This window comes from Ceratotherium simum, chromosome 12 (assembly GCF_057802395.1).
Source record: "Ceratotherium simum simum isolate JZ-2026a chromosome 12, ASM5780239v1, whole genome shotgun sequence".
In the NCBI taxonomy this organism is placed as follows: Eukaryota; Metazoa; Chordata; class Mammalia; order Perissodactyla; family Rhinocerotidae; genus Ceratotherium; species Ceratotherium simum.
In genome coordinates, this window is record NC_141911.1 from 19,135,540 (window position 1) to 19,149,373 (window position 13,834).

Sequence of the window (13,834 nt, forward strand, 5' to 3'; positions counted from 1 at the left end):
TGTGTTTGTATATTGTTGCCCTTGTTGTTTTTATCTTTCACTTATGAATGAAATCATATGGTATTTGACTTTCTCCATCTAAATTATTTCACTTAGCATAATATCTTGAAGATCTATCCACGTTGTCACAAATGGCAAGATTTCATCATTTTTTCTGGCTGAGTAGTATTCCACTGTGTATATATACCACACCTTCTTTAACCATTCATCCACTGATGGGCACTTAGGTTGTTTCTAAATCTTGGCTATTGTGAGTAATGCTGCAATGAACATAGGGGTGCAAATATCTTTTTGCATTTGTGTTTTCATGTTCTTTGGATAAATACTTAGAAGTGGAATATCTGGATCATACGGTAGCTCTATTCTTAATTTTTTGAGGAGTCTCCATACTGCTTTCCATAGTGGCTGCACCAGTTTGCACTCCCACCGGCAGTGTATGAGAGTTCTGTTTTCTCCACATCCTCTCCAACACTTGTTATTTCCTCTCTTGTTAATTATAGCCATTCTGATGGGTGTGAGGTGATATCTCGTTGTAGTTTTGATTTACATGTCCCTAATAATTAATGATGAACATCTTTTTATGTGCCTGTTGGCCATGTGTATATCTTATGTGGAAAAATGTCTGTTCAGATCCTTTGCCTGTTTTTTAATTGCAGTTTGCTGTTTTGTGGTTGACTTGTATGAGTTCTTTGTATATTTTGGATATTAGCCCCTTATCAGATACATGTTTGCAAATGTTCCAATTGTTAGGTTGTCTTTTCCTTCTGTTGATGGTTTCCTTTGCCGTGCAGAAACCTTTAAGTTTTATGTAGTCCCATATGTTTATTTTTTCTTTTGTTTCCTTTGCCTGGAGAGACATGGTATTCAAAAAGATACTGCTGAGATGGATGTCGAAGAGTGTATGCTTATGTTTTCTTCTAGAAGTTTTATTGTTTCAGGTCTTACATTCAAGCATTTAATTCATTTTGAGTTAATTTTTGTTTATGGTGTAAGATAATGGTCTCCTTTCACTCTTTTGTGTGTGGCTGTCCAGTTTTCCCAACACCATTTTTCTTTTTTCTTACAAATATATATATATTTGTATATATATATATTTGGTGAAGAAGATTGGCTCTGAGCTAACATCTTTTGCCAATCTTCCTCTTTTTTTTTTTTTTTTTGCTTGAGGAAGTCTGTCGCTGAGCCAGCATCTATGCCAGTCTTCCTCTATTTCATATGTGGGACGCCGCCACAGTATGGCTTGATGAGCGGTGTGTAGGTCCACGCCCAGGATTCAAACTCATGATCCCCAGGCCACTGAAGTAGAGCACAGGAACTTAACCACTATGCCACTGGGCCTGCCCCCAACACCATTTTTGAAGTGACTTTCCTTTCTCCATTGTATGTTCATGGCTCCTTTGTCAAAAATTAGCTGTCCATAAATGTATGAGTTTATTTCTGGGCTCTCGATCTGTTTCATTCATCTGTGTGTCTGTTTTTGTGCCAATACTATGGTGTTTTGATGACTATAGATTTGTTGTATGTTTTGAAATCAGGAAAACCTCCAGCTTTGTTGGTTTTTCTCATGATTCCTTTAGCTATTTGGGATCTTTTGTTGTTCCATATGAATTTTAGAACTCTTTGTTTTATCTCCGTGAAATATGTTGTTGGGACTTTAATAGGGATGGCATTGAATCTGTAGATTGCTTTAGAAAGTGTGAACATTTTGACTATGTTAATTCTTCCAATTCATGAACATGGAATACCTTTCCATTTCTTTGTGTCTTCTTTGATTTCTTTCAACACGTTTTATAGTTTTCAGCGTACAGGCCTTTCACTTTTTTGGTTAAATTTATTCCTAGGTATTTTATTCTTTTTGTTGTGATTGTAAATGGGATTGTATTCTTAATTTCTCTTTCTACTATTTCATTGTTAGTATATAGAAACACAACTGCTTTTATGTGTTGATTTTGTATCCTGAAACTTTACTGTATTCATTTATTATTCCTATTGGTTTTTTGGTGGATTCTTTGGGGTTTTCTATATATAAAATCATGTCATCTGCAAATGGTGACAGTTTTACTTCTTCCTTTCTAAGTTGGATCCCATTTTTTTTTCTTGCTTGATTGCTCTGGATAGGACTTGCAATACTATCTTAAATAAGAGTGGTGAAACTGGGCATCCTTGTCTGGTTCCTGTTCTTAAAGGGATAGCTTTCAGTTTTCAGTTTCACCATTGAGTATGATGTTGTCATACATGGGCTTTATTATGTTGAGGTACTATCCTTTTATACCCACTTTATTAAGAGTTTTTGTCATAAAAGGATGCTGTATCTTGTCAAATGCTTTCTCTGAATCTATTGAGATGATCATGTGCTTTGTATTTTTCATTTTGTTAATGTGGTGCATCACATTGTTTGATTTGCAGATGTTGAACCATCCCTGCATCACTGGATCAAGTCCCACTTGATCATGGTGCATGATATTTTTAATATATTGTTGTATTCAATTTGCTTGTATTTTGTTGAGGATTTTTGCATCTATGTTCGTCATTGATATTGGCCCATTATTTTCTTTTTTTCTGTTGTCCTTGTCTGGTTTTGGTATCAGGGTAATGTTGGCCTCGTAGAATGAGTTAGGAAGTGCCTCCCTCCTCTTCAATTTTTTGGAAGAGTTGGAGAAGGAAAGGTATTAAGTCTTCTTTGAATGTTTGGTAGAATTCACCAGAGAAGCTGTCTGGTCTTAGACTTGTGTTTTTTGGTAGGTTTTTGATTGCTGTGTTGATCTCCTTACTAGTGATTGGTCTATTCAGAGTCTCTATTTCTTCCTGATTCAGTTATGGAAGGTAATATGATTCTAAGAATTTATCCATCTCTTTTACATTATCCAATTTGTTGGTGTATAGGTAGTCATAGTATTCTTCTATAATCTTTTGTATTTCTGAGTTGTTTTTGTAATTTCTCCTCTTTCATTTCTGATTTTATTTATTTGAGCCTTCTCTCTCTTTTTCTTGGTAAGTCTAATATATGTTTTTCAATTTTGTTTATCTTTTCAAAGAATTAGATTTTAGTTTCATTGATCTTTTCTATTATCATTTTAGTCTCTATTTCATTTATTTCTGCTCTGATTTTTATTATTTCTTTCCTTCTACTGATTTTGGGCTTTGTTTGTTCTTCAGTAGCATTTTGTTTAATCTCCACATATTTGTAGTTTTCCAGTTTTCTTCTTGTAGTTGATTTCTAGTTTCATACTGTTTTGGTCAGAAAATATGTTTGGTATTATTTTGATCTCAAATTTGAGAGTTGTTTTGTAACCTAATATGTGATCTATCCTAGAGAATGTTCCATGTGCATTTGAAAAGAATGTATATTCTGTAGTTTTTGGATAGAATGTTCTGTATATGTCTGCTAAGTCCATCTGGTCTAATGTGTCATTTAAGGCCAGTGTTTCCATACTGATCTTCTGTTTAGATGACCCATTGATGTTAAGTGGAGTGTTAAAGTCCCCTACTATTATTGTGATACTGTCAATTTCTCCTTTTATATCTGTTAATAATAGCTTTATATATTTAGGTGCTCCTATGTTGGATGCATAGATATTTAAAAGTGTTATGTCCTCTTGTTGGGTTGTTCCCTTTATTAGTATGTAGTACCCGTCTTTGTCTCTTATTACTGGTTTTGTTTTAAAGTATATTTTGTCTGATATAAGTATTTCTACCCTAGCTTTCTTTTCATTTCAATTTGCATGGAGTATCTTTTTCCATCCCTTCGCTTTGTTTGTGAATGTCTTTAGGTCTAGAGTGTGTCTCTTGTATGCAGCATACATCTGGGTCTTTTTAAAATTCATTCAGGTATCCTATGTCTTTTGATTGAAGCAGATAGTCCACTGATATTTAAAGTAGCTGTTGATAAGTATGTACTTATTGCCATTTTTTTCTGGGTGTTTTAGTAGTTCTTCTCTGTTCCTTTCTTTTTCTTTTGCTCTCTTCCTTTGTGATTTGATGGTTTTCTTTAGTATTATGTTTTGGTTCCTTTCTATTTATTTTTTGTGTATTTATTATAGGTTTCTGGTTGGTGATTACTATAGGGTTCATATATAATAACCTATGTAAATAGCAATCTATATTAAGCTGATGGTCTCTTAAGTTTAACTTTTTACTAAAAGCCCCACACTTTTACTCCTCTCTCCATACATTTTATGCTTTTGATACTATGTTTAACCTCTTTTTTTAGTGTGTGTATTCCTTAATGTCTTATTACAGAGATAGATATTTTTAGTACTTTTGTCTTTTGAGTTTCATACTAGCCTTATAGGTGATTGATCCACTACCTTTACTGTATATTTGCCTTTACCAGTGATTTTTTTTCTTTGGTAATTTTCTTATTTTTATTTGTGTTTTTTTCTTTTTCACTTCAATAAGTCCCTTTAACATTTCTTGTAAGGCCAATTTAGTGGTGATAAACTCCTGTAGTTTTTGCTTTTCTGGAAAATTTTTTCTCTCTCCTTCCATTCTGAATGATAACCTTGCGGGGTAGAGTATTTTTTGCTGTAGATTTTTTCCTTTCATCACTTTGAATATATCATACCACTCTCTTCTAGCCTGTAAAGTTTCTGCAGAGAAGTCAGCTGATAGCTGATAACTTGTTGCCTTTCTCTTGCAGCTTTTGGGATTCCCTCTTTATCTTTAATTCTTGATGTTTTAATTATAATGTGTCTCGGTGTGGACCTCTTCAGGTTCATCTCCTTTGGAGCTATCTGTGCTTCTTGTACTTGGACGTCTGTTTCCTTCTTCAGGGTAGGGGGGTTTTCAGCTATTATTTCTTAAGATAGGTTCTCTGTCCCTTTGTCTCTCTCTTTGCCTTCTGGAAAACCTATAATATCGATGTTAGTATGCTTGATGTTGTCCCAGAGGTCCCTTAGATCATCCTCATTCTTTTTAATTCTTTTTTCTTTTTTCTGTTCAGCTTGGGTGATTTCGTCTCCTCTTTTATGCAGATCACTGATCTATTCTTCTGTGTTGTCTACTCTGCTATTGATTCCCTCTGGTGAATTTTCCTTTCCATTACTGTATTCTTTGGTTCTGGTTGATTCTTTTCCATATTTTCCAATTCTTTGTTAAAATTCTCACCACATTCATCTATTCTTCCCCCAAGATTAGGGAGTTTCCTTATGATCATTAGTTTGCACTCTTTGTCAGGAATTCTTTATCTCTGTTTCATTTAGTTATTTTTCTGAGGATTTACCCTGTTCCTTTATTTAGAACATATTTCTTTGTCTCCTCATTTTGCCTACTTCTCTGTGCTTATGTCTATGTATTAGATAGATGCAGCTACATCTCCTGATGTTGGAAATGTGGCCTTCTGTAAGAGATGACTTATGGGGCCCAGCAATGTTCTTCCCTCTCATCACCTGTTCCAAATGTTGCAGGAGTATCCCCTGTGTGGGGTAAGTGTGCCCTTCTTTTGTGGCCCTTGCTGATGGTGCATGGGTAGGCTAGGCTGGCTCCCAGCCTGGCTGTTTGGAAGGCTCAGCTGTGTGTGGCTGTTATGATCACTTTATTGGGTGGGGCAAGCCCTGGTACAGCTGGCTGCAAAGTCTAATAGAACACAGCTGCTGCTGTTTTGCTGTTAGGTGAATCAGGCCCCCAGTTTGGCTGGTTGCTAGGCTCAGGGGCTCACAATTGCTGCAGGCCTCTGTTATGGCCCCCTGTGGTCTTGGCTCTTGAGAGTGGAGATGGGTGGGGCTGGCCCGAGGGTCAGCAGCACATGATCATTTCAGGCATTGGAATGTGGGGCAGATCCCTTGTGTGGCTGTTTAAGATGTCCAATAGCATGAGTCTGCTGCTGCCAACATGCCCCACTGCCCGTGGGCCCACACACCTAATCAATGCAGGCCTGCCCCACGTGCATGCCCCACCAAGGCAGACCCACTTGCCCTGTGCCAGCCCACAAGATTTCAGAGGGCTTGCTGGGGGGTGGGGCCAGTCCTTTGGGCTGCCTGCTCTGGCTGTGATCAATTGAATCGCTGCTCTAGTGGGCGGGACAAACCCCTGCACTAACGGGCTAGAGGAAGGAATCCAATAGTGTCTGCCAGTGTCCATGTCAGCACAACTGAACTAGGTCACAATAATGGCTGCTGTCAGTGTCTCAGTCCCTGGAGGGGGTGGTCCCAGCTACTGCTTGCCTCTCTGAGACGCACTCAGAACTGAGAAATCGAGTCTCTTTTACCAATGGACTATGCACTTTTCTTGTGTTTTTGTGTTGGTTTCCAGAATGGATGAATCTGTGTGTGGGCCCTTTAAGAGCAGATTTTTCTTTGTTTGAAGTTTGATAGTTTTACTGGGGGTATTCCTCATTGGTCAAAGCCAGCAAAGCCAAGATTATGAAACTTTGTCTCAGTTGTGCTGAATCTAAAGGCTGGGATACCTGTTATGGCATTGATCTCCTGCTCAGTCCCCTCACTCCTCCAGGAAAAGATTTGTACCTTTAAGATTGCTCCCAGCTGTGAAGCACTATGGCTAGGATGTGGTATTTTCCTCAGCAAAGGTATATTACTGCCTCTTCCACCCCTGTCTGTACTGTCCTGTGTTGTGAGGGTTCTTTTTATCCAGTTTACAGTTCTCTCTCAGAGGAAATTGTTCCACAGGTAGTTGTAGATTTCCTGTGTCTCTGGGAGGAGGTGAGTTCAGAGTCCTTCTGTGCTGCCATCTTCCCAGAACCCTTACAATGACTTCTTAGATGAGGAAAAGATTGAGATCTTGTTTAAAAATGGAAAGCTTTAGGGGCCGGTCCGGTGGCGCAAGTGGTTAAGTGCGCACGCTCCACTGAGGTGGCCCGGGGTTCACAGATTTGGATCCCAGGCGTGCACTGACACACCACTTGTCAAGCCATGCTGTGGCCGTGTCCCATATAAAGTATAGGAAGATGGGCATGGATGTTAGCCCAGGGCCACTCTTCCTCAGCAAAAAGAGGAGGATTGGCATATGTTAGCTCAGGGCTGATCTTCCTCACAAAAAAAAAAAAAAAAAGGAAAACTTTATTCCTGATAAAGATTCTTAGCAAGCTAGTAACATAGGATTTTTTGTGACAGTGAAGATGATCTTAAACAACTTTACATCAATGGTGATGTAATAGCCACAGTAACATTTATTTTTGAAACAAGAAGACATGAATGTTCAGTTTAACAGCCATTTGAAAATATTGTTCTAGGAATTCTACTCATTGTCAAATGACAAGAAATAAAAATATGACATAACTATTGGAAAGGTAAGCATAGTGATCATGAAGTACGGTAGAGTATTTAAAGCCAGATTCCTGGACTCCTTCCCAGCTCTGCCACTTGGCACGTTAAGTGGCCTTAATCAAATTTCTTTACCCAAGCCTGTTTCTTGTCTGTAAATCGAGAATCACAATAGTACCTGCTTCAAAGGATTGCTGTGAGGATTAAATGAATTAATATAGGCAAAGTGCTTAGAACAGTGCTTGGCACATAGGAAGCACTCAATAAGTGTTGGCTCTTATTTTCAAAATTATTGTTATTTATAGATGAAATGATTAGTTACTGAAAAAGCCAAAAGAATCAACAAAAAATAATTATAATTAATCATAGTTTAGTCAGTTTTCAAATGTAAAAAGACCTAATGAAATGTGTAGCTTTCTGATAGACTAAAATTACAAAGAGAATAAAATGTAAAATAATCTCACTAATAGTAAAAAATAGAAATTAGCAAGATACTATAGTTCACATTTACTGTAGTTCACATCACAACAATTATATTGATAGGATTGTAAATTGATATATCCCTTAAAAATATTCTTTAATGTAGTATTTCTATTTCTTGGAACTTATATTAATGATATAATCAAAGATACAAATAAATATGATGCAAAAATATGTTAACTTATCAGTTTCCTAAGGCTACTCTTACAAAATACCACAAATTGGGTGACTTAAACAACAAAAATTTGTTGTCTCACACTTCTGGAGGCCAAAAGTCCAGTCAGGGTTGGGTTCCCTCTGAAGACTGTGAGGGAGACTCTGTTCCATGCCTCTCTCCTAGCTTCTGATAGTTTGCTGGCAATCTTTGGCATTCCTTGGCTTGTAGACATATCACTCTGATTTCTGCTTTCTCCCTATGTGCACGTCTTTGTGTCTGAACATCCTCCTTTTATAAGGACACCAGTCATATTGGATTAGGGGCCCATCCTATGCTCTTGTATGATCTCATCTTAATTAATTACACCTACAATAACCCTATTTCCTAATAAGGTTAAATTCTGAGGTACGGGGGCTTAGGATTTTAACATATAATTTTTTGAAGGACAGAATTCAACTGATAACATGTCATAATTATTTATAATTGAAAATTGGATGCCACCTGTATATCCAACAATAAGAGAATGGTTAGATGAATTTTAACATCTCTACATATGGCAATATTAGGCAGCCACCAAAATTCATTTTCTTAAATAATATTCTATGACATGAGAGAACGCTATAGATATGATATTGAGTATAAACATTAGACTATGAAACTGAATACAACATAAATTTGTATATAAAAAACTGGAAGGAAATACTGTATACCAAAATCTTTATAACCTGTATCTCTAGGTGGTAGAATCACAGTGACTTTAGTTTTTATAATTATGCTTTGATATAAATAATAGAATTCATGCTTAGAAATATATTTTCACCCAGACTTTTAAAAATATTTTGACCTTGTGTCTCACAGACTGTGGTAATTCTCTGCTCTTGTTTTGAATAATTACATTCACATATTTCATTGTTCTTAGGTAATTCTAGATGATCTTCCCAAGGACTTTGCTACAGTAGTAGAGGAACACAATGACAGAATTCAAAAGAATTTTGGTTCCTTCCTCCTATCAATTTCTAAGTTGGCTGACATGAGAAAAGAATACCAACTACCTCTCTCAGAAATTGGTAAGATTGTGAATGTACATAAACAAAACGTGAAGTCAAAAAAAGAAAATAAATATAAATATTTTGAGATAAAACTAAACTTTAGAAAATAAGGAAAAACTATTGCAAAAAGAATACACTGGAAACTAATATAATCCTTCAGATCTATGCCATGGAAATTTTATACTGAAAACATCTTATATTATTTGGAATCAGCTAAGCCACCATGAATTTGATTCAACACTAAATACTTAAAATATTTCTATATTTCCTAGTATCATTATGAGCTAACAGAACATTGAATGGTCTAAATTTATTCTAGAATATCCTCTTTCCTATTGATGCTATTTGTCTTTTAGTAGAGATTGGCATTCTTAACTAGTTAAATTTTCAAATCTGAATTAATTTGGAAATATAAGAAAAGGAATTTTGGCATATTTATTAAGGGTTATCAGTTTGTTGTAGTTCCTTGAGTACTGTGGGGGACAACAAAGAAGTTAAGGCATGGTCCATCTCTTTGAGGCAAGGACAGAATAAATGAAAAAGAAAACAACAAAATATAAGGAAATTCAGTAGTCTATGCCAGATAAAGTAAAGACATAGGAAGTAGAGAGTACACTCAGTTCCCCAAGATGAAAAGATGGAGAGAAGGAGAGAGAGCTAAGAGGAAAATGGGATGGTGGCAGAATTCTATTTTCCCTCACTTCTAGAGGAAGCAAGGAGAAAAAAATGGAGCAGTCTAAGGACTGCTTTGATTAAACTCATATTTCTGGATAGGTTATTATATTGGAATGTAGAAGGCTTACGAAAGACAAAGGGAAAATGGTCATCTTATTCAATCACAGAATGAAAAATTAGCTAGTAATGAGCCAACGGCATGGAAAAGAACCTAAGTGTTCCCAGGGTATTGCCTATATTTGGGATTAGAAGGATGAGAACAATGCTCTTTCTTCGCTATTTTTCTCTGGGGTAATTTCTCTGGTAGGCAAGTTAATGCCTCCTCCCAAAGATGTCTGGATCCTAATCCTGGGAACCTGTGAGTACGTTATGTAGCAAAGGGGAAACTAAGATTAAATTAAGTTTTCTAATCAACTAACCTTGAGATGGGGAGACTATCCTGGATTATCTGGGTGGAACTAATGTAATCACAAGGGTCCTTATAAGTGAAAGAGGGAGACAGTAGAATCAGCGTTAGAGAGATGTGATACAAGAAAGATTTAACCTATCATTGCTGGCTTTGAAGATAGAAGGAGGCCAAGAGCCAAAGAATGTGTGGTAGCCTGTAGAAGTTGGAAAAGGCAAGGAAATAGATTCTCCCCTATAGCCCCCAGAAGGAACAAACAAAGCTCTGACTACATCTTGGTTTTAGCCCAGTGAAACCCATTTCAGACTTCTGACTTCCTGAACTGTAAGATAATAAATTTAGCTTGTGTTAAGCCACAAAGTTTGTGGTATTTTGTTACATTTGCGTTAGGAAACTAATACAACTTCTAAGAAAAGGGACATGTGAATCAAAAAGAGTGACAAATAATAGGCAATATTTTTTCCTATATTTTAAAATTGAGTTGTAATTCATGTAACATACAATTAATCATTTCAAAGTATATAGTTCTGTGGCGTTTGTTGTGGTAAAAATATTGTGCAACCACCACCTCTGTCTAGTTAAAAGAAATAGTGTCAGATGATTGTAACTGTTAAAAATTGCAGGGTTACTTACTAATAAATCCAAGTCATGCATTTAATTTTGGGAGCTTAGTGGTCAGACATTAAATCCTTGTATTTCTCTTCTAAACTTGGGATCAATTGAACAATTAACAAGGGAGTAATATGAATGAAGCTGAATTAGAGAGCATGGTTTTAATTTTCAGTCAAATGTGTGTCATAGAGCATAGCCCTGAGTGAAACTGCAGTTGCCTCTTGCCTAAATGAAACAGCATTGCCCCTCTCTTGTAGATTCTATCCTCTAAGTTACTACATAATAGAGAAAATACTAGAATATATCTTCTTAGTAGTCAAGTGGATCTGAAACAGAGAGGGAAAGACAAATAGAAAGAAAGGGACAGACAGAAAGACTGACAGAGGCAGACATAGAGAAGTATGTGTAGGAAAGGCAAAGATACAAAAGAAAGAGAGAGAGAAACAAAGAAATATACAGACAATCAGAGAGGGAGAAGTAAAGAGAGAGAAACAAAGAGATGAGACACAAACATAGAAAGATAGAGGGAGAGACAGAATAGAAATAGATAGAAGTAGAGAAATAGAAAGAGACAGAGACAAACACATGGGCAAAGAGAGAGAGATATAGAGAGAGAAAGATATATAGAGAGATTAACAGAGACTGACAGACTAAGAGAACAAGACAGAAAAAAGAGAGATAACAATACAGAGAAAGCAGAGAAGTAAAGAGGAAAAACAAGACAAGGAAAAGTAGAAAGAGAGCAACAGAAGAGAGGGAGTGAGTCATTCAAAGAGAAACAATGAGACACACAGAGACAAGAGTGTTTTTTGTCATGAAAGAAGCCAGAGAAGAAGAAGGAAGGAAGGAATGGAAGGAGGAAGGAAGCAGGGAAGACAGAGAGAGAGAGAACAATTTGAGTGTCTTATGGCTATAGCTCTTTCTCCCAAATTCACCACTCAGGCCTGAGGTGACATGAGTGAGCCTGACAAGAGCTAGAAATGTTCCTCTATTACTTTTGCCTCCTGGTGACTGTAGTAGGAATTTCTTCCCTTCTGTTGGAATATGAATGGTAGAGTTAACATAAGAAAGTGGGCAATGATGTCAATTTTAACTGTATTATGAGGAATTTTGCAGTTTTTGTAGCCCCATAGCATCTTGAGAGGATTTAGCTAATAATGAAATATATTGTAAAGGACAGGTGGATGGTGTTAGTTTTTGACCTGGGATCCTCAGATCCACTAGTGTCCAATGAAGCATCTTTCCTACTTTGTAAATAGTTTCTATCTAATTTCCGGGTGGATAGACATGGAGTTACCCAGTGGGACCAAGTGATGAGTACAAATGACAGCACCATTAGCAGATACCAGAATGAGTTTGGCGTAGGAAGAAAGCCTTCCCAGTGATGATCCGGCTTCTTAAATTTTCATCTTAAATATTTTCCTTTTTAAAAAAAGTCAATGATTTGCCTAGTAACAATGGTATAAACAAGTATAATTTGTTTGAGATAATTTGTGTTTAATAGGAGTACAGTTTTCAATTAATTTTTTATTTGATTTTCCATTTCATTTCTTATTAGACTTTTCAGGTAAAAAATATGAAGACTCCCAACTGGTCTCTCATTTGATGCCTGGGGCTGGAAGCAGAACAGCTGTGTCCCCGTTTGCTTACCTGTCCAATATAACTGATCAAGATTTATTTGATATTAATGTGGTAAATAATGTACGTGAATTTTGATGTGAAAATTTCTTTTATTCTATTTATTCATTTAAGAGAAATAACTTTTACATGATTATAATAATAGCAGTGTCCAATAAAACAAAGCCATCTTAATCTTACTCCAGAATAGTAATACTTTTCACTGAAGTGGAAAAAAATTCTTTTTTTCACTACTTGAGTATTTTTAAAATAAAAGAGTCAAGTTAGATAGGAAAATAATGTTATTTTCTCAATTAATCATCACGTATAAATTAGGTCTTACTATGTATATCACTATACCCCCTTGCGACTCCAGGTGTGAACCAAACACCAGCAACATTAGCATCACCTGCTAGAAATGATGAATCTTGGCAGCCATCTCAGAACTATTAAAGTTCAGAATGCACATTAACTTTTGAGAATCACTGCTATAAGCCATTTGAGAGCAGTTTGGGTTTATTGGTCTTCATTTTTGTGATCCCTGTACCTAAAAATAGTGTGTGGTATAGAGTAAAAACTCAATAAATATATATCAAACACTTTAATTTTTTTTCCTGTAACTACATTGGTTTATAACATTATATAAACTTCAGGTGCATCATTATATTTCAGCTTCTGTATAGACTGTATCATATTCATGACCAAGTCTAGTTTCCATCTGTCACCATACATATGTGCCCCTTTCTCCTTTTGCCCTCTTCCCACCTCCCTTCTTGTCTGATAACCACAAATCTGTTCTCTGCATCTATGTATTTGTTTGTTTATCTTTCACATATGAGTGAAATCCTATGGTATTTGTCTTTCTCCATCTGACTTATTTCACTTAGCATAATACCCTCTAGGTCCATCCAGGTTGTCACAAATGACAAGATTTATTATTTTTTATGGCTGAGTAGTATTCCATTGTGTGTATGTATATGTGTGTGCGTCTATATATATATATAGACACACACCACATCTTCTTTATCTATTCATCCATTGATGGGCTCTCAGGTTGCTTCCAAGTCTTGGCTATTGTGAATAATGCTGCAATGAACATAGGGCTGTATACATCTTTTTGAATTAGTACAAACACTTTAATTTTTAAAACTAATACAAAAGCCACTTTGTTTACTACCCCACGTGATTGGGAGTAATGAGACTGTCAGTCTTAGCTGGACTGCTGACAGCTTATCTATAGCACAGGGATGGGAAATAAAGTCTAATGACTGTGATTATATCATTTGCCCAAATTAGATATTATATCCTGAAATACAGTTTAAGAAAAAATAGATGTGTATGGAACAGGGAAGAACAAGCACTATTACTGTTATATGCAGTTGATACCAATATAAGTTTGTAAGCTCAGGAAAAATGGATTTAAAAACTATTTGTAGTGTATTTCTGAGGTTGTAAAAGTGACTATGTAATTTCAAATTTCAAATAAATTAGAGACATCATTTCTGTGATTTCAAAAATGTTTTCACCAGCTATCCCACCAGGAAGCCTGGATACAGTGTGCCCCAGGACTCCCTGGCCTGCACCCACTCCTGCTCCAGCTGTCTTGCCAAAGCTGCCTGGC

General features: G+C 36.3%; 1 protein-coding gene across 1 annotated transcript in view; it reads left to right on the forward strand.

Moving 5' to 3' along the window:
- LOC106800112 (putative ATP-dependent RNA helicase DDX60) overlaps positions 1-13,834 on the forward strand; it is a 100,731-nt gene that overhangs the window by 77,943 nt on the left and 8,954 nt on the right. The window contains 2 exon segments of the mRNA XM_087437258.1: positions 8,774-8,921; positions 12,155-12,297. Of these exon segments, the coding sequence (XP_087293384.1) occupies positions 8,774-8,921; positions 12,155-12,297 (291 nt within the window).